The sequence below is a fragment of the Antechinus flavipes genome, chromosome 1, assembly GCF_016432865.1.
Source record: "Antechinus flavipes isolate AdamAnt ecotype Samford, QLD, Australia chromosome 1, AdamAnt_v2, whole genome shotgun sequence".
NCBI classification, from domain to species: Eukaryota; Metazoa; Chordata; class Mammalia; order Dasyuromorphia; family Dasyuridae; genus Antechinus; species Antechinus flavipes.
Genome location: NC_067398.1, coordinates 669,354,925 through 669,375,676, shown reverse-complemented (window position 1 = coordinate 669,375,676; position 20,752 = coordinate 669,354,925). Strand labels below are relative to the sequence as shown.

The 20,752-nt window shown below is 46.5% G+C and overlaps 1 protein-coding gene across 1 annotated transcript; it reads right to left on the bottom strand.

The window, feature by feature from the left end:
• Nucleotides 1-277: 277 nt before the first annotated feature.
• On the bottom strand, nt 278-20,071 carry CNN2 (calponin 2). Its single transcript, XM_051972140.1, has 7 exons — nt 19,891-20,071; nt 8,799-8,920; nt 8,190-8,256; nt 7,825-7,962; nt 5,696-5,806; nt 3,973-4,119; nt 278-1,670 (listed from the first exon to the last, which is right to left on the bottom strand). The coding sequence occupies exons 1-7, from the start codon at nt 19,951-19,953 to the stop codon at nt 1,398-1,400; spliced, it is 921 nt and encodes a 306-aa protein (XP_051828100.1). The 5' UTR covers nt 19,954-20,071; the 3' UTR covers nt 278-1,397.
• Between the last annotated feature and the right edge of the window lie 681 nt (nt 20,072-20,752).

Genomic DNA, 20,752 nt, shown 5'->3' with positions numbered 1-20,752 from the left:
TCCTCTGCACTTCACATATAATAATTGATTGACTGGAGTCTGTCTCCAGTGTATGACCGAATCCCCTATCCAGCAGGTGTTTAATAAATGTTTGCTAAATGAATGAACCAAAGGGAACTGGCAAAGGGAGCTCTTTTGTTCACCAAGACACTTAGTAAGCCCCAGAAGCAGACGTTTAACCCATCATATGCCCAGTAGCTTTCAACGGCCAGATTCCCCAAGACTTCCCAGTTCGTATCTTGCCTAGATTCCTTGAGCATCAGACACGACCTTCATCTTCATTTCTTAAACAAAGAATGTGTTTTATTGCCTGTGTTCCCACATCACCATTTCACATTATTTCTAGGTCCTTCTCCCAGACCCCAAGGGCTGATGGGATGACTCTCCCAGGAAAGCCCCCTGAGCCAGGCTGACCTGGCCCAGCCCAGCAGGGCCGCTGTGCAGTGTTCAAGAAGGAAGGCAGCTGATCCAGTCTGAACCAAGCCTTTGCCAGGTGGGGAGGGATGGGGAAGGTGCGGGAGCCCAAGGAAGGCAGTCCCTGGGCTGTGATGGGGCTCAGAGAGGGAGGGTTAGAGCTGCTAGCTTCCCTCTTCAGAAATACAAAGTAGCTTCTTTTATTTGGAGTCTTTCTCCTTACATTAAGTTAAAACCAGACTGGTCCCTTACTAGGTTAAGGAAGTTTCGGTTGAAGGGTTGCCTGGGGGTCCCCTGGAAGTGGTCCTCCCTACTCCTGTGGGAAAGGGCACAAGTGCGGGAGAAAGAAAGGGAGCAGTCGCTCTTTCCCCTCCCCCCTTTGAAAGAACATCATTTTTCAACATCTTTTGTCAGGGATGAGGAAACCACCAGCTAACCTCATAAGCAGGAAGCTCAACGTTGACAGGAAACCCTATGGTGGCCCTATTTTCCCCCTCCTCCCTCCAAGACCTTCATCTGCAGAACCCAGGGCTGAGCCAAAGCGGGATCAGGAAGAGGGGGGACAGTTTGGTCCAGGCAAGGAATGAGCAGGACTGGTCCTTCATAATCCCCCAGCCCCTCGCACACCCCCGCAGAGCTGAAGAGAGAGAGGTGGAGGGCCAGGGCCAGGGGGGAACTCCTTGCCCACCCGCTCTGTTTAGCTCCTTCTGCTCAGGAGATGAGATACTAAGACACATAGAACCGACCAACATCAGTGCGGGAGGGAGCCCTTTGACAGCCAGGCCCGGCCCCCTCCTCTGACAAATAGAGAAACGAAGGCCCAGAGATGGGGGGAGATGTGGCTGAGACCACAGGGAAGAGAGAGCTCAGGCAGGAGCAAAATTCTCCCAGCGCAGGACACAAACCAGGAGCACAGGGAGGGGAGGGTAACAAGAGGGGGAGGATGAAGGAGAGGAAGGCAGGAGGGGAGGGGGCCCGCGGGCTCAGTACCCTTCCTCTTCCCGGTAATAGTGGTACTCGGGGGGCTCCACGGAGCTGGGGCTGTCGCCCGGGCCCACCCCTGACCCATCTCCAGTGGGACCCTGGGGGCAGTATTTGGGATCATAGATCTGCCGTCCCAGCCCAAACACCTGCCCGCTTTGGTTGGCACCCTGGGTATAGCCCATCTGCAGAGACATGGAGGTGTTGTCACACTTGTCTGTGCCCATCTTGGTGTCGTAGATGTGCCTCCTGGTGCCAGGGGCTGTCATGCCCACCTGGAAGGAGGAAGGAGACAGGGATTCAGGCTCTAGAGTCCCGCAAGTCCTCTCCAGCCAGGAGCACTGGGTCGGGCAGGATGCGGGAGGCCCAGCCTGGTCCTAACTCTGCCACTGACCCGTGTAATCCCTGCGGACCTTTCCAGGCTTTACATCACTTTCTGGCTCTAGCCACCACATTCCACCTCCCCTCTCCAAGCATTTGCACAAGGGGTTCCCCCGCTTGGTACGCTTTCTCTCCTCTCCCTTCTGGCTCTTCCTTTCCCTGGGTTCTTCAAGACTCAGGCAAGTCTTACCTTCTCCAGGAAGCCTTGCTCTGATCCATCTTTCCTGCCCCCGGGTCTTTACCTTCCTCTCGTGCCTTTCCTACAGAGGTGCCCTTCCTACAGCTTCTACCCTAGCTGCTTCTGTCTTGAAGGTAGTATATATATATATATATATATATATATATTTCCTCCTTAGAATTATGTTTTTTTTGTTTTTTGTTTTTGTTTTTTTTTTTGCTTTTCTTTGCATCCCTGGCACTTAAGAATTGTGTCAGCAATTAATAAATTGCCTTATTAACACAGTTCCCTCCCAAATCTGGCTCTCTGTTTTCCAAGGCTCCCCCTCCCCTTGGCTTCCCCTGATCCAGCTCTTTGGACCTTCTGGGCTCTAAGACACTTTCTTAGGTGGTGCAATGGCTAGGCTTGGGAAAACCCCAGTTCTGATCCTGTCATTGACATTGTCTGTGTGACACTGGGCCAGTCACTGAAGCTTCTTAGTTTCCTCATCTATAAGATCAGCCTAATAATAGCATCTACCTCACAGACTGTTGTGTGGATCAAATGAGATTATATCTATTGGGTCCTTAAAGAATAAATAAATGTTGACAATTATTATTTCTTCCATATTACTCTAAACTTTTAACTAGCTAAAGTTCTAAACTTTAAGGACTCTTCTAGTTTCAAAATACTATGTTCTAAAAAAGTTCTAAAACCTATTTCAGTTTTGATATTCTATATTTTATCTTCTAAGGTCTCTCCCAGTTCTGATCTCCTGGGTTCTAAGGGCCCTCCTAGCTTTGACATCCTGGGTTCTAAGGGCCCTCCCAGCTCTGACCTCCTGGGTTCTAAGGGCCCTCCCAGCCCTGACCTCCTGGGTTCTAAGGGCCCTCCTAGCTCCAACATCCTGGGTTCTAAGGGCCCTCCCAGCTCTGATCTCCTGGGTTCTAAGGGCCCTCCCAGCTCTGACCTCCTGGGTTCTAAGGGCCCTCCCAGCCCTGACCTCCTGGGTTCTAAGGGCCCTCCCGGCCCTGACCTCCTGGGTTCTAAGGGCCCTCCTAGCTCCAACATCCTGGGTTCTAAAGGCCCTCCCAGCTCTGACATCCTATGATCTAAGGGCCAAGGACCTTCCCAGTTCTGACATTCTAGGGGGCAACAATAAGCTGATATAATATAGCACTTTATGAATTGTTGCTTTCATTATCTCACCAGCACTTCAAAACTGACAAAACTTCATACCCATTTACCAGATGTGGAAGTTAAGGCCCAGATGAGACAGTGACAGAGGCAGGGTTCCTCCAAACTTCCTGGCCCTAAATTCAGCTCTGGGAGCTCGTAAGTTCTAACTGTGAGTCCCTGTTGCTCTGCTCGGTTACCTGGTAACTGAGGGGTTTGATCCCAGCTGTGGGGTGTAGAGCATCCCTACCCCCTACTTGAGGAAACAAGAGCTGGAGGGAGTGGCTGACATCAAAGAACCAGCTCTAACCAGCCCAGCAGGCTTAGAGAGCTCAGCTTTATTCCCGCTCTAACTTTCATCCCTTCTTAAAGGGATAGAACCCAGTCTGGAAGCCTCAGCCTCCAGCTCTCACTCCCAAATGAGCAGACCCGAGGCCAGAATGCTCCAGTGGAAGAGAAGAGTTCTTTTGGTGGCAGAATGTCAGAGCTGAAAAAGACCTTAGGGACTCTCTAGTCTAACCCCTTTTTATACAGATGAGAAAACTGAGGCCCAGGAGGGGAAGGGGCTTGCTGAAAGCCCCTTCATAAGTAAATAAAAGGTAAAACTGGCTTCTTTGACTTGAAATCCAACTCTTTTCCTGGTCACCTTCTCTAAGACCAGCTGCCACCTTTGCTTTATGAGTGAGTCAAAATCATAGTAAAGACCCCAAATTCAGGGCTCTTTGCCTGCCATAGTGTTTCCGGTTGGTAGTCTAGAGAGAGGAGACCTCAGAGTCCATCTTGGAACCCAGCTGGGCTCTAACCTTGTACCCCTCCTTCCCATAAGGTAGGTAGAACCTCCCATTTCTGATGCTCCCACTCACCTGACTGGCACACTTGTTGGTCCCCATCTGCAGGCTGATAGTTGAGTGATCCATCGGGGCCAGAATCTGGTTCTTAGGATCATACAGGTGTCTCCGGGTACCATAGGCCGTCATGCCTGACTGGCTGGCACATTTATTGGTGCCCATCTGTGGTCAGAAGGAAGTGGGTCAGTGAGGTGCCAGTGGTCCGTCCTCTGCTGCCTCAGATCTGGGGTTCAGGTTCTTACTGAGGCCCTGAGGGCTAGTCTCCCACATCAGAGCCCTGATTAACTTTTGTGCCTGGAGTTGTGGTGGAGTTCCCAGGAGAGGGGAGGTAGCTGACTGTCAGACAAGTCTGACCAGAGCCAAATGGGGAGGGCATCCAGGCAGATTGCCTGGGCAGCATGTCCAGTGTTCCTCTGTACTCTTTCCCCTCCCCTCCTTCCCTCTTTCTTCTTCCCTCCCCCTATTCCTTCTCCTTCCTCTTCTTTTTCCTGCCCCTCTCACTGTGTGTCTGTCTCTCTGTCTTGGTCTCCCCCACCTTTCTCCCTTCTCTCTCCATCTCCGTCTCTCTCTGTCTCACACACACACACACACACACACACACACTCACTCACTCACTCCACAACTCCATTTGCAACTTCCACTGAAAATTTCCCAACCTAACCTCCCCCTAGGTACCATTTAACCTCACCTTAAGTAGCTCCCTCTTCACTTTCCCCCAGAATACTTCCCCATCCCGCTTGGGACATTACTCCTATCGCTTTCCCTCCTCTGAAGCATTCTCCTTACTCTGAATATTTCCCTGCTTCACCTCCCTTTGTACCCTCACCCTCAGGTCTCCCAGGAAACACACTTTCCTCCTTCCTGTTACTAGGAAAGAACATTGCTGATAAATGCCTTCCCTTCATATATTATCTCTCTCAAAGGGAAATTTGAATTTTCAGGGGGCAACGCTGAACTCAAAGGAATGTTGGCCCAACCATGGCATTTCATGTGCTGTGGGTGAGATTTGGAAGTGGGAGAGAGGGAGAAATGTGGCTTTCTTTGGACCCTTCAAATCCACGCCGGCTCCTAGGGATTATAAATCAAGCTGAACTTTACACGTAGGTACCAAAACTGAGAAGTAAGGAAGGAAATGAAGCCATTGGGCTAGCCAGAGATTGGTGATGTCTGTCTCTGTTCAGGAAAAGCAGAGCTGAACTCTCTCAAAAAGTCTGGATTCCCAGGCCCATGTCCCCAAGCTTTGCTCCAAACAGAGCTCCAAGATTGGGAGACTGGGCACCCAATTAGGGAGACTTGTGTCTCTGTGTGTCTTCCTCCTCTCTTCTCTTTCTCTCTCTCTTTCTCTCTTTCTTTCTCTCTCTGTCTCTCTCTCAGGATATTTTCAACATTCACTTTTTTATATTTATTTTTATTAAAGCTTTTTTATTTTTCAAATCATATTCATGGATAATTCTTTCGCATTAACCTTTACAAAACCTTGTGTTCCAATTTCCCCCCTTCCCCCATGCTCTCCCCTAGATGGCAACTAGTCCAATATATGTTAAACATGATACAAATATATCAATATTCACTTTTGATAAGATTTTGAGTTCCCAATCCCCCTCCCACCTTGTTTCCCTTCCCCCTCTCCAGACATCAGGTCATCTGATATAGGATACAGGTGAGCTTTATGCTAAAGACCCTCCCAACTATGATGTAGGAGCCCCCCCTACCAAGGCATACTAGGTCCATCTCATACCTGGAGGCCAATGACACACTGCCCAGCCTTCAATTTAGCATCATCAAAGTTGCGTTCTTGCTTCTCTGAGTACTTGACTCCAATGTCACTCTGTAGCCCTTTTGTCTTAGCCTGGTCAGGAGGAACAGAGATAAAGAAGAGAGATTAGGAAAGGGGATTTAGGAGAGATCAAACCCTTGAAAACTCCAATCTCAAACCTCAAAGCAGTCCTGCTCCACCACCTGCATGTCCTGCTCCCAGCTCAGTAAAAGTAAGAAGAAGACTTCCTCCTTCAACATTCTGGCTTCTAATCCCAGAACACGGAATGACAGAGCTAAGAAAGGCTTTGGAACATAGGATACAGAATGTTACTGTTGAAAGAACTTTAGGACAGGGAATATCAAGAGTGAGAGGGACCTCAGAACATGAGGCAAAGAATGCCAAAGCTGGAAGAACCTTAACATGGAACATCATAGCTGGGAGGGCCTTTAGAATAGAGAAAGTCATCTGTATTCTATATCACATGGCTTGCTGTCTTGGAGAGGGGGCAGGGAAACAAGGTGGGGAGATTTGGAACTCAAAATCTTATAAAAAGTATAATGTTGAAAATATCCAGAGAGAGAGAGAGAGAGACAGAGAGACACAGAGAGAGACAGAGTCAGAGACAGAGACAGAGAGAGACAGAGTCAGAGACAGAGAGACAGAGAGAGAGAGAGAGAAAGGGGGGAAGAGAGAAGGAAGACATACAGAAAGAGAGATGAAGGGGGAGAAAAGAAAGACACGCAGAAAGAGACATAGAGAGGAGAGACAGAGAAAGAGACAGATAGAGATAGAGAAAGCGAGAAACAAAGAGACAGACAGTCAGACAGACAGTGGGGGAGGGGGGCGGGGGGCGGGAAGGACCCAACCATAGAACATAGCATACAGAATGTCAGAGTTGGGAGGGCCCCTAGGTATTCTGTGTTCTAAGAGTTCTCTCAATTCTAACATTCCGTGTTCTAAGACATTTTCCAGATCTGAATCTCTATTCCAACAGTCCTTTAGAATATCTGAGTTGAGCAGGTTCTTGAACAGAGCTAGGACGAACCTTAGAACACAAAATGTTGTAGATGGGAGAGGACTTCAAACATGGTACACTTTCTTTATTCTTCTTATCTTTTTTTTAAAAACAACATAGCTAATACAGAGATATATTTTGCATAACTTCATATTTTACTGGGTTTCATATTGCTTGCCTTTTCAATGGATGGGAGAGGGCTTGGAAGGAAGGAGAGAATTTGGAACACAATATTTTTTAAATGAATTAAAAACAATTTTAAGGATCATCTAATTCAGTGATATCAATTCTCTTCAATTTAACTCATTAAACAGATGCCTTCTGTGTATCAAACTCTGACCTGGGTGCTGAGGGAGAAACTGAGATTAAAATAAAACAAGATCCCAGACTCCAAAGCATTGACAATCCAGTTGGGAAGATTGCAAGACCACATAGGTAAGCAGAGTATCCATAGATAATTAAATAATTAGATATTGAGGCAAGCTGATGTGTACAACGAATATCCTAATAATTTCAATTTCTCAGAACTGCCTCTTCTGACTTGGGAGTCAGAGTCTCACAATGTCACTTGAAATGATCAGTCACTCTTTGACAGTGCTCTCCTTTGTGGTGAATGAAGTGAATTAAAGATGAAAGCATCTGTTCTTGTCACAGAGCTCTGGTCCTGTCCCTCCTCCCAGTAATGCCCCCGGGGTTTGAAACAATCGCTTCAGAACTGTTCCCAAGGACTGGAGAACATCCACACTGTCCTGGATTCGTGGGCTTCCTTGGGAAATCATTCAGCCCCTGAAACTGATTGTACCGTAATCCACTTTTCCCTTTCCTTCCCACTTAAACTCTCTCTGTGTATAAAAGCTCTGTCTTTCCTGCAACAAGAGGAGGTTTCCTGCCCAGGGAAACTTTGTGTTTGCAAGCTGTATTCCTCAATCTGAAAGTGACCTAGGACCAAGCCAACAGCTTCCCCCAGTCTAGGACTTCTTGTCACTTGCCCTCTGCCCTTCCAACTTCCCAGTACCCTCATTTCCTTGAGCAGGAGCAAAGACAAAACCCACTCAGACCCAAATGTGCGCTGCCCCGGGGTGGGGAGTCTTACCTTGCCGGCCAGTGCCAGAAGTGACACTTGAACCTGGGTCATGTTCCCACTTTCAAAGAGGTCATTGGCTTCAAAGAGATCCACAGGGTTCATGCCATAGTTGACCATGGCCTTGATGAAATTGGAGAGATTCTCCAGCTGATCAGGAAAAGGAAGAGGCAGAAGATAAGAAACAGATGAGCAGAGTTGCGACTCCACATCTGGTCATTTGAGCCCCCTTCTTCCCTGCCCTTTTGCTGGGGCACATTTGTTCTAAGCTAGAGGTCTGGAAGATGCCTCGTTAGAGGGGGGAGGGAAGAGTCAAGACAAGTAACTGGGTTACTAATCCTTCTCTCTCCCCCAGGTATGCCCCAGGACCAACTCACCTGATGCCAGTTCTGTTGTGAGCGATTAATCTTGGGCACGGAGCCAGGCTGCAGCTTGTTCATGAGACTAGAGAGATAGTGCCAGGGGAGGAGTAAAAAGGAAAGAGAAATAGTGATAATATGAGTGCCTATCCCAGCAGGCACTATTGTAAGCTAAGGGCCCTCCCAGCTTTGATATCCTGAATTCTAAGGGCTCTCCCAGCCCTGATATCCTGAGTTCTAAGGGCCCTCCCAGCCCTGACATTCTGGGTTCTAAGGGCCCTCCCAGCCCTGACATTCTGGGTTCTAAGGGCCTTCCCAGCCCTGACATCCTGGGTTGTAAGGGCCTTCCTCTCTGTGACAATTTCCAAATGTTCCAAGATTCTTCCTATCTCTGATAGTTTGTGTTCTAAAGATCTTCCTAGACCTGACATTTTCTCTTTTCTGCTCAAAAGTTCCTCCCAGCTATGATGTTTTTCTAGCTCTGATGAGTCTACAATTCTAGGTCAGAGGCAGGCAAGAGCTTGAGTTGCAAATCTCTCTCCAAGGTACTCTATCATCTAGGGATAGGAAGGGGGACACCAGGGCTCCCCCTCTCTCCAATGCCCAAGTCCCAGTGCGCTTACTCACGTGCATAGGATGATGCCATCTTTGAGTCCCTTCTGGAAATCTGGCCCGATGCTCAGTTCTGTGAGACCCTCAATCCAGCCCCTCAGCTCTCCTTCCATCTGTGGGTCATACTTGGACTGGAGCTAAAGAGAAAGTCCCAGGCCATACTGTTAGGACTACACCTGGCCCCGGAGCATGGGAAAAAATGAGATTTCCTGACCCATCCTTTGCAAGATGCTCAGGTAAACCTCAACTATTCAGGGTCTCAGTTTCCCCATTTGAAAAATGAAGGGATTGAGGTATCTGACCTAAAAAAATCCCTTATAGTTCTATATTTTATGTTCCTATTAACACCAAGTCCTTCTTGCCCTGGCTCCGAATATCTCCACCAACTTAGTAATGGAAAGAGTCCTGAATTTAGTCAAAGGATCCAGGTTTGAATTCTGCTCTGTCACATACTTCCTTCCCCCCTCAGTCTGGTCACACAGGACTCAAAGATAGGCAAGTGGGGAGCAAAAGCACATTCCTATTGATATAGGGGCCGGAAGCACAGAATTTGGAGGTGTCAATTGTTCAATTGTGCTGCACTATAGAGAGCTTGAAAGACAGTAGTATGGAGTAAGTCAGAAAGGGAAACCAGGTCCTAGAGGGCTGTAAATTCTGGGTTAGGAAGCTTGTCATTTCTTTTTTGAGGCAACAATGGGGAGCCATTGAAGGTTTTTGAGTATATGTAGTTTAGAAAAATCTTTTTGGCATCTCTAGAGAGGATGAATTATTAAAGAGAAAAACAAAGTGAGAAGACCAATTAGGAAGCTTTTATAGTAGCTTTAGAGATAGATGCTCAAACTATGAATGAGAGTGCTGGTCTTGTCAGTGGGGAGAAAGAGATGGATGGATAGGAGGGATGCTATGGAGGTGGAGTTAATGTCAAAGCTTTTGTCTGTTTCCAATTTTCCTGGAGAAAGATGAGGCTGCCCGGTCACCTGGGACAAAGGACAGATCTGCTACTTATTCTCTGTAGGATATGGGCCAAGTTACTTCCCCCTCTGGACTTCAGCTTCCTCATCTGTCCAATGAAGGGATTGGATGACATGATCTTGAAGTTCCCTTACAGCTCTGTATCCCGTGACTTTAGAGCAACTAATACTCATAACAATTTCTTGTCCATTTATATGTCTCAGCTCTTTACAAAATACTTTCAGACTTGCTGACCACTTCCGTGTCTTTCTCACATTCAACTGCTCAGAACAGGATTGTGGAGAGAGCAAGGATGAGATTATCCTGCTCATTTTACAGATGAGAAAATCAAGATTCAGAGAGGGGAAATGGGGAAATTGATTTGATCAAAGTCACCGAGCTAATTGGTGGTGGAGGAGGAAGAGGAAGAGGCAGTTGAGTGGAAAGGGCATCAGAATCTAGACCCATGGAAGCTCAAAGCTAGGACGGACCTCCCAGCACTTACTTACTAGTATACCCAGTGAATAAATGTAGTCAACAAACCTAACTTAATTGATCACTATGATAAAAGGTGTGCTAAAGACACAAAGAAAAGCCAAAACAAAAGTGAGTTTTTGTCTTTATACATCTAGTGTGCCTAGTACAGTGCCCAGTACAGAGCAATAACTTGAAAAAAAAAGTTTGCTGAATCGAATAAAACAGGAACTTCCTCTATCAATAACATCCTGGGCGAGTGATTGATGTTCAGTACCTTCTTGGATACCTCCAATGACAGGGAATTCTCTACCTTAAAAGACATTCAATTCTAACTTTTGGAAACTTTCCTTTCAAAGAGTCAAAACCTGCTTCTCTGAAACTCCCTCCCCAATATTTCCTAGTTCAATCAACCAAGATGCATTTTTGAAATGCTGAGACCAAGCAGAATTCTCTGGCTCCACCTGTCAGACCATTGAGACCTTGGAGAACTTAACGTCCTGGTCTGTGGGTGTCAAGCTTTGCAGATAGTGATGCTGACCTTAGTCATGGACTAGGGGCTGCACTGGATAGCTGCTCTAGTGCTTCCCAACCCTCCAAGTCTGAGATTCTGAGAGACAAGAGAACTGGATGCAATAATTGCTGGCTCTGTCTGGAGACTCGTTCCTGAATCTCTTGAGCAGTGGCTCTCAAACTTTTGTTCTTAGTATCTTCATGTTGTTAAAAAACGATTGAGGATCTGTTCAAAGAGTTTTTGTTCACATGGGTTATATTTATAGCTATTTACTCTATTAGAAATAAAAAAATGATTTTGAATTTGTAGACCCTCTGAAAGGGTTTCAGAGACCCCAACAATTCTTTGGACTACACTTTGAGGACCACGGCTCTTGAGTCCTCCCCCATATTCCACCATGCCACAGGGAAGTCTTGATTGACCCAAAGACAAAGCAATCCTCCCCAAAGGGGAGTACCTGAGTACCCAGGATGTGTCTGGCCATGGGGAGAAAGCAGGTTCTGAGACCTGAGAGGGGGCGCCCTGGAGGGGCAGGGAAGGGGGCTCCCAAATTGGGCCCTACTTCCTGATCCCCACACAAAAACTACCTAGATTTCAGAATCCCCCTGATACTCCTAGGACTATGAAGCTCAGATGTCACAGAGGGAGGGGCCCTAGGACACTGATGTCAGGAACTTTGGGGGTCCATGAGGGCATGACAGGGTAGAGGAGAGAGTAACAAACTTGCAATATTTTGAATTCTGCCATCTATAAAATGGGGATAATAATAACACCAGATTGTAGTAAGGATTAAATGAGTCCTGGATTCAAGTCCTGACTCAGCAGCTAACTTAGTGTGGTTCTGAAAGTTAATTTCCCCCTCTGTAATATGAAGAGAGAAGTTCCTTGTCCAGTTCAGTCTTTTCATGTTCTCACTCAGAGGAGTAATTGTAAAGCACTTAGACTATTGCCTAGTATGCAATAGGTGCTATATAAATGCTAGCTTTTATGTTAACTCTTATTTATCACCTCTGTGACCTTGAGCAAATGATCTAAGCTTTCCAAGCCTTAATTTCCTCACTTGAAAAAAAAATCAATTGGCCCAGAAGACTTTTGAATTCCCTTCTCTAAAGCTAGTATGTAATTGAGGTTATATTGGAACAAATATGGGGCCTATGCCCAGCGCTCTATCCACTACAACTACAAAGGCAACACAAGCTGGGTCAAGAGTCCTGGATTCAAGTCCTGACTCAGCAGCTAACTTAGTGTGGTTCTGAAAGTTAATTTCCCCCTCTGTAATATGGAGAGAGAAGTTCCTTGTCCAGTTCAGTCTTTTCATGTTCTCACTCAGAGGAGGTCTTTTTCAGCTTTTCAGCTATAAAATCAAGATGGTTGGATTAGTGGTCTTTAAGATCCCCTTTTGAGTTCCAAGTCTGTAATCCTGGACTTAAGTTTCCTCCTCTGTAAAATGGTGTAGACCAGCTATTAAAACAGATTCATTTTTTGTCTTTCATATGAGTTAATCATTGCTACAAACCCCAAAACAGGAAAGAAATGAGGAGAGGGATGGTCTGTAGGTTTTCTCTGCTTCCCTCTGACTCTCCTTAACATTTAACCCAGATTTTTGGATCAAAATAATACACACACACACACACACACACACACACAATTTGTGTGTGTATATGTGTGCGTGAGAGAGGCAAAGACAGAGAAAGAGATAGAGAAAAGAGAGAATGCTTTATAGTTTATAAATTCTGGGATCAAAATCATAGCATGTATATATATATGTATATTCATATATACACTCCCACAGATATATATGAGGGAGAGAGAGCGAGCATGCTTTATGGTTTATCAATTCTTAATCAAAATCCTAGCATATTTGTTTGTATACACATATATATTTGAGAGAGAAAGAGTGCTTTATGGTTTATATGCTTTTCGTACAATGAAGGAGATAGAAGAACTGCTGTTATGAAATAAGGGACTTGTCCACAGCTGATAAATGGCAAAGATGGAACCAGGTCATCTCTCATTCTGAGTTCAGTAACCTCTCCATTAAATTATATTGATTCCTCTCTCTTTTCTGACATTGCCCTTCTCTGGTGCAGACCCACATCTCCTCACATCTGGATAACTGTAATGTGCTTTGGGTGGATCTGCGTCCCTTAAGTCTCTCCACATTCCACGCACCCTCTATTCACAAGTCAAAATGACTTGCCAAAGTTTGGACTGGTTCATTTCCATACTCAATAAAACCCAGTGGTTGCCAGTAACCTCCAGAATCAAATACAAACTCAAACATATCTCTCACACCTATCAGATTGGCTAATACAAGAGAAAGAGAAAATAACACATATTGGAGAAGATGTGGTAAAACTGGGTCTGGGATACTATTGCATTGTTGATAGAGTTGTGAACTGATCCAGTTGTTCTGGAGAACAATTTGGAACTATGCTTAAAGGGCAATAAAACTCTGTATACTTTTTGATCCAGCAATACCATTACTAGATTTTTATTCCAAAAAGATCATTAAAAAAGGGAAAAGGACCTACATGTGCAAAAATATTGATATAACGGATCTTTTTTGTGGTGGCAAAGAATTGGAAATTGAGACCATACCCATTGATTGGGGAATGAAATATTTTCCATGGGGAAATGGAGAATGAAATGAAATATAAAAATATAAATCAAAATCATCTAAAAGTAGATATAAAAAACTAAAAGAAAAGAAATGATGAGCAGGCAGATGTCAGAAAAACCTTTTCTCAGAAAGACTTCGATGAATTGATGCTGAGTGAAATGACAGACCCAGGAAAACACTATACACAGTAACAGAAACAATGAGTGATAATCAACTTTGATAGATTTAACTCTTCTCAAAATACAGCAACTCAAGACAATTCCAAAAGATGATATCCATAATAGAAGATGCTATCCACATTCAGAGAAAGAACTGTGGATTCTGAATGCAGATTGAAACATTCTATTTTCATTTTTTGTTTGTTTTTTCTTTCTCATGGTTTCTCTCTTTTGTTCTGCTTCTTCCTTCATGACATGATTAATGTGGAAATATGATTTACTATTGATACATCTATAATCTTTGTTATCAGATTGCTTGATGTCTTGGGGAGGGAAGGAGAAAAATTAGAAACTTAAAATCTTTTTAAAAATGAATGTTGTCAACTATCTTAATGTGTAATTGGAAAAAATTAAATAAACCAAAAAAAAATTTAAAAATCAAATACAAAATCTGGTATCAAAAACTTTTATCACCTAACCCTTTTCCCTTCCCCCATTTCCAGTTTTCTCACACCTTTCATCCTTCTGCATTCTTTTCGTTTTTACAACTCTGGTCTCTTCAAACAAGACACTTCATCTCTAGAGTCTGGCCATTTTCATTGGTTCTGTCCCATGTCTCGAATTCTCTTTCTTCATTTTTGGTGTTCCTAGCTTCAAGTCCCAGCTAAAAGAAAGCCTTTTCCCAATCCCTCTTAATTTGAGTGCCTTTCCTCTGTAAATTAGTTTCTATTTTATCCCATCTACAACATGTTTGCATATAATTATTTATATACTGTTTCCCCCATTAGATTGTGAGCTCCTCGGGGACTGTCTTTTGCCTCTTTTTGCATCACCAGCACTTAAAGTGGTGAAGCAAATGGAGCACTGGGCCTATAATCAAGACCTGAATTCAAATCCAGCCTCAGATACTTATTAGCTGTGTGACCCTGGGCAAGTCACTTAATCCCATTTGCCTCTGTTTCCTGATCTGTCAAATGAGCTGAAGGAAATGACAAACCTCTCCGGTTACTTTGCCAAGAAATCCCCAAATGAAGTCATAACTGAAACTGAACAACAACACATAGTAGGTACTAAATAAATGTTTGTAGACTGAACTGACTGACTGATTACTAAACCTACCTTGTTCTTCTCTAATATGATCGCTTCCTACCTTTCCATTCATTTCATCCTCTACTCCTCTCTAATACTCTACTATTCAGTTACACTGTCCTACCAGCTACTCTTCATAAGATACAATCCATTTCTTTACTCCACTCGTTGGCAATGAATATCTCTTCACCCTGACAATGTTCTCCCTCCTCCCCATCAACGCTCAATTTCTCTGGGAGCTCAAATCTCAGCTTCCCTGTAGCATCTCCCCTGGGAGATTATCCTCCATTTACACAGTATCTACTTTGTGTGACTGTAACTATTTGCATGTTGCTTCCTGCATTAGACAGTGAACTCCCAGAGGGCAGGCAGAGACTATGTTTTACTTTCCTTGGTATCCCAGAGTTTAGAACAGTGCCTGCCCATTGCTACTTAATGAATGCTAGAGGAGTCACTGGCTGATGGACTTCTTCCCATCCTGGACTTCTCAAAGACCCAGCAGTCTCTGGATGAAACCTTTGAAGGAAGATTGGATCCTGCCCCACTCCAGACCAGCAAAGGTGGGTTGATATGATCTCTTAGAGGGAGGCAGGAGACAAGGATGAAGTGTAATTCCTGCTCCCATCTCCCCAAAGGAATTAGGAAGGGGAGGCTTGAGGGAGAGCTAAAGATTTGTTCCAGTGTTGAAGGAGGTTGAGAATGGGGCCCCAAGGAGGGATTGAACTGCAGACAGCTCTGTGAACAGCTCTGGTCACAGCACCAGACACAACATCTCTTCCTCCTTTCCAAGCCACAGACCCCACTCCAGTATTCTGAGACAGCCTTCCTTGGGGCCCTTGGACCAACAGTCAATCCTTGTCTCTCCTCATGGGTTTGTCGCTTTGGGTCATAAGATTTCATGGTTAGAAGGGACCTCAGAAATCATCTGATGAATTAGAATCCCCTCCACAATTTCCTGACAAGGGATCATCCAGCCTTTGCTTCAAGACTTCCAGGGGAAGAGAATCCTGGACTCCAGGCCTGGTGATTTGGATCCTGGACCAGGTCCAAGCCTCCTCTGGACTCCAAACTATTCCTATACCCGGTGCCTCCCCTTTCTCCCCACCCCAGATGCTGCAGTCTGGCTCCTTGGGATCCATTTCTCCACACCCCTTCCCCTCCCCACAGCACCTCTAGGATCCTCAGACTTTCTCCTTGGGATCCGACCCGCCCACAGATTCTTTTGTCACCACAAAATGCCAAGAATGCGCTGGCTATTTTCTTTGTAAATGAAGAGCAGCTGTTCCCAGAGGTTTACACTCTTTTTGCCAGTAGCCTGACAAGCCCCTTCAAAGCAGTTCAGGAGGGGCTGCCTGAATGGGTAGGGACACCAGAGTCCAGACCACTCCCAGGCCAAGGAGCCCTGAAACCAGCCTCAGTGGGCTCCCTAACACCAGCCAAGGAAAGCTGAAGGGTAAGAGAATTCAGGGCTGGAAGATTTCCTACAGCCATCATCCAGAGGAAACAAATAATCAATTTGCTTAAGGTTACACAGCTATCAGTGCAGAATTGCAATCTGAACCCCAGTTCCAAGTTGGGGAAACATCCTTGAGAAGCTGAAAGTCTCCCTGTATTATAAGGTACTATTATTGGGTCCATAAGTAGGAGTTCTGCTCAAGTCAAGCCAGTCCCCTTTCCATGTTCCTTCCCCTCCCCTGGGTAAAGAAGGTTGAGAACATCCTCTGGAGAAAAGATGGAATACAAGAAATTCTCTAATTAACTATTGGCCAAAGGGTCCACCGTCCCAAATCCTCTACTACACCATACTTCCAATTTCTCAACCTAATTTTTGAGGTACTTCATACTTTTTGTGACACTGTGTCTTTGACTCCCTCCCATTTCTTTTTGCCTCTTTTTGGCTCACCAGTACTTAAAGTGGTGAAGTATATGGAGCTCTAGGCCTGTGTGACCCTGGGCAAGTCCTGTTTGCCTGTTTCCTGATCTGTTAAATGAGCTGAAGGAAATGACAAGCCTCTCCAAGAATTTTGCCAGAAAAACCCCAAATGGAGTCACAAATGAAACTGAAACCTTCAAGGTCTCCCTCAAGTGCCATTGCCTTCAGGCAACCTTCTTTGTTCCCTCTCATCTGGAAGGAACTTCTTCCTCCTTACCACCCTGTCTTTCTCCCTCTCCTAAGGCACTTATCCCATCCCACATCACATAGTGGCAATATGTCTCAGTCTGCTCTCACTTCTCCCTGCACCTCACATTGAGAGCTTCCCCCAAGAGCAAAGGGCCAGGTCCTATTAGCTCTGTTGTCCCCACAGTGCCAAGCACAGGGCTGGGCAAACGTGGCTTATTCAGGTTGTTTCCAAGGAGGGCGTGGGGGTAGTTCAGCTGGTTCTAAACAGGTTGTTTCACTGCATCTGAAGAACTCTTGTTTTTACCATACTTTGGATCACCTTTAACATCATTTTTTGCAGAAAATTCCATACTTTCGGGAACAGAGCTAAACCTTTGACTTCTGTCCTAATTGAGGCCTTCAGCCTTCAGAGGCTGGCAAAATTTAAGGGAAAGCTAGATTGCTAAAAAGTCCAAAGTGGAAGGATCTTAGAACATAAAACGTCAATGGCAGAAAGGATCTTAGAGCATTAATAAGTCAGTGTTGGAATGGACTTTAGAATTAAAAATTAGAATTCTCCAATGATGGTAGTCGGTAGAAAGTGAGCTCCCCATCGCTGGAAGATTTCAAGCAGAGGTTGGCAGGAATGTGTGGGATGGGGCTGAGGGATTATGAAGTTAGGTGTCAGACTAAGTATCCTTCCAGCTCTGTGATTTCCAGGAGTCTAAGCTTCAGTGAATGTTGTTGAAAAGAATGAAGGGATGAATTGTGGGGTGGGGAGGAAGGAGAGAGAGAAAGTTTCTAGTCTATACCAACAAAAAACCAAATGACTTTCTGACCCAGTCTGGACACACTGAGAAGTAAGGCATCCTCCCCATCGAGTCCTGGCCAAGGTCTCCAGATTGCCTAGTTGTCTAGTGAATGTGTACTGTGTTCATGGTGGTTCCCCATACAAAATCTCCTCCAGAAGTGGTTCTGAGTCATGCAAGGAAGCCCTTGAGGTTGGCACAGAACCCTGAGACAAATGAAGCTGGCATCAGAGTCCATTCAAAGAAAATGCAGGAAGAGCCCTGCCTGACACCTTCTGTTTCCCTAATTGCAAAGTGGGCATTAAAATGTAACTTCTAAGGTGAGAGGATGAAAGAAACTGTGTATCAGAGAATCACAGATTCCTTTGGTGTCCAAATTGGGAAGCTCTCAGAAGTGGAAAAGACCTTAGAACATAGAACTCAGAGCTAAAAAGGAATTTAGAACAGTGGGAGTGATCTTATATCACAGAATGACAGAGCTGGAGCGGACCCTAGAACATAAAAAGTCAAAGCTGGAAGAGAACTTAGAATATCAGATGTTAGTTAGGAGGGACCTTAGAATACAGAAGGTCAAAGCTAAGAAGGACTTAAGAGAACAATATCTTTATTTTATAGAAGAGCAAATCAAGATGCAGAAATGAGGAGTGATTTGCTCAAGCCTTATCTACTCTCCCACCCCAGTTCCTGACTTTATACTCCTGTATTCCAGAGGCTAAGAAAGGCCTGCCTGGTACCTCTTCCCCTGGATGGGAAGAAATAGCCCAGGGAAATCAGGCTGCTTCTATGGTGTGTCTGAGATTGGGGAACACTTCAGCCTGATCCTAAATCTTTCCTGTGGACAGCCAGCAGAGACAGACATGTCCAAGCAGGCCACCGGGGCTCCCCCAACCCTCTGGCTGGCATGTGGGCTTTTGCAAGGACTCTGCCAACAGCTATGTTGCCACATTCTGTGGTGCCATTTGAGATGCCCCACTCCTGACTCAACCCCAGCCCATGAAGGTGGGGCGTGATGCAATCCCAGAGTGCACCTCAACCAAGCCTCTCTAGAGTTCCCAAGTGGCTCAACATGCAGGTGTGTGTCCATTCACAGAGCTGGCAGTGGGATGCCTGAGAAACCAATGTCCCTGGAGACTGCACATTTGATTGGAAAGTGGAAATCAAAAGACAACCTCTTTTCTGTTCCCCTTCCCCCTTTAAAGGATGCCCACAAAGCTTCCCAGGCTAGAAATCAGGAGGGCTAGGTCCAAATCCCATCTTTTTCCAATAGGTGTTTTGGGATAAGTCCCACACTCAGTTTCCTAACCTGCAAAATAAGGCAGTTGGAATTGATGATTTCTAAGATCCTTTCTTAGTTCTAAACGTCTTCATTCTAGGGTTCCCAGCTCTGAAACTTTATAACCTCCTCTTTTCTGGAGGGCTAGGATTGTGGAATTTGAGGTTTGGGAATTACAGAGCACAAACCGAGGCCCAGAAAAGGGGAGGTTAGGATAAGAGAGAAAAGCAGAGGGAGCAGCTCTGGGTAAATTTAGTTTGGGACACCCTCCCACCCCGGTCCCTTTAAATTTCAGGGAGAGGATGGGGAAGGAGCAGGCGGCTTCTAAGAAGCGGTGGCTAACTCCACCCACCCCCACTTCCTCTTTTTGAACCCCCTCCTCCCCTCCCCTCCCCCATTAGGTGGCCAGCAGGTGCTGACTTTGGCTAAGGGGAATTCCCCCTTACCCCTCCCACCCTCACCCCCCCTTCCCAAATACAAACACCCACCCTTTTACAGACTGAGCCAAACGGAAATTATAGTAAGGTGGCTCCGGGACTACAGGGTGGGGCAGCATCCCAGCCCAGTTCCCATCTCTCTTCCCCAGTTCTCCCCTCCCTGCCTTCGGTCCCCCATCCATTCTCTAGTCTCGGGATAGGATCCTGATAGAATTCCAGAAAGTTAGACTTCGTAGATCAAGTGTTTCACCCAGCTTCACTTGACTGCAATCAAAAGATCGTGGCTCTCTTTAGGGGAGGAAGGGACTTGCCTACGGTCACACAGTGAGTTAGCCTTCTCTAATTCCTCTTAGAAGGCAGGTTTAAGGAAGGAGAAATCCCCAAGAGAGGGACTTAAACTTGAGATGCAGATACGTAGATCCTAGCTGTCTCTCTGTTGGAAGGGAAAGAGTGGGGATCCAAATGGGTCAGAGTGAGTCCTGCTCGTGACCAGCCAGATCCCCCTCCAGCTTAAGGTCGGGACGAGGCTCCTCCGGGGAAAGGCCAAGAAGAGGGAGAAACTGACCAGAAAGTACCCCCAGGTCTTCCCGAGCAGGGATAGCCGCGCTCGCCCCATCCTCTCCTCCCGCCCCCTCCCCTTTTCTCCATCCCTTTCTGGGGTTCTGCTCCGCCACTCACCCGGTTCTTGACCTCGGCCGACAGGCCATAGGACGGACCCTTGTTGAACTGAGTGGAGCTCATGGCGCGGCCGGGTCAAGCCCGAGGAAACTGACTGACAGTCCGGGAGCGGACGGGACCGGCTGGACGGAGCGCCACAGACTCGAAGCCGCTCTCTCGGCTCTTTCTGGGTTCCCGAGTTTGGGGCCCGGCCACGCCCCCGGCCGCGGATTGGCCGTGAGTGGAAATGCCCTTATAAGGGCCGAACGCTCCGAATTCCTGCGGGGTGGGAGCTTCCTGAACCCCCCTACCCGCGCCCCAGCCGCCCCTCTGCCCCCTGCCTCTGGGGCGTCTGGCCCGGACCCCTCCCCTTTCTGTCTTTGTGCAGATCCCGCCTCCATCCTCCACCCCCTCCCGCTGGAGTCACTTCGGAACCAACCTGGCCTCCCAGAGCTCGGGACCCTAGCCAGGGGCACGCCTACGGACGTCAGGACTTAACATGCCCTCAAACAGTGTCCCCCTGGACTTCCACCCGAGGGCCATCCGCAGGCCCATGTCCACCCACTAGTGTGGGCAGATGGACACGTTCAGACGGAGTGTTTACCCCAGGAACACACCTGGGCAGGCACTGAGGGACAAACTTGGATGGCCACATCTAGGCAGAGTGATTGACACATACACATCTGGATGCCCCAGTAAGGGCACATCTGGTGATAGACACGCTTCTGCAGGGGCACCTACGGTTACACCCGGATGGGTGCTGGAAGAAACCTGGACGTATTGGCTAGATACGCAGACCTAGACCCAACTGCCTAGAGAGACTTAAGGATCCAGACAAACACCTGGAAAGGAAATGCCCAAGCCAGGCTGGCTGCCCAGATAC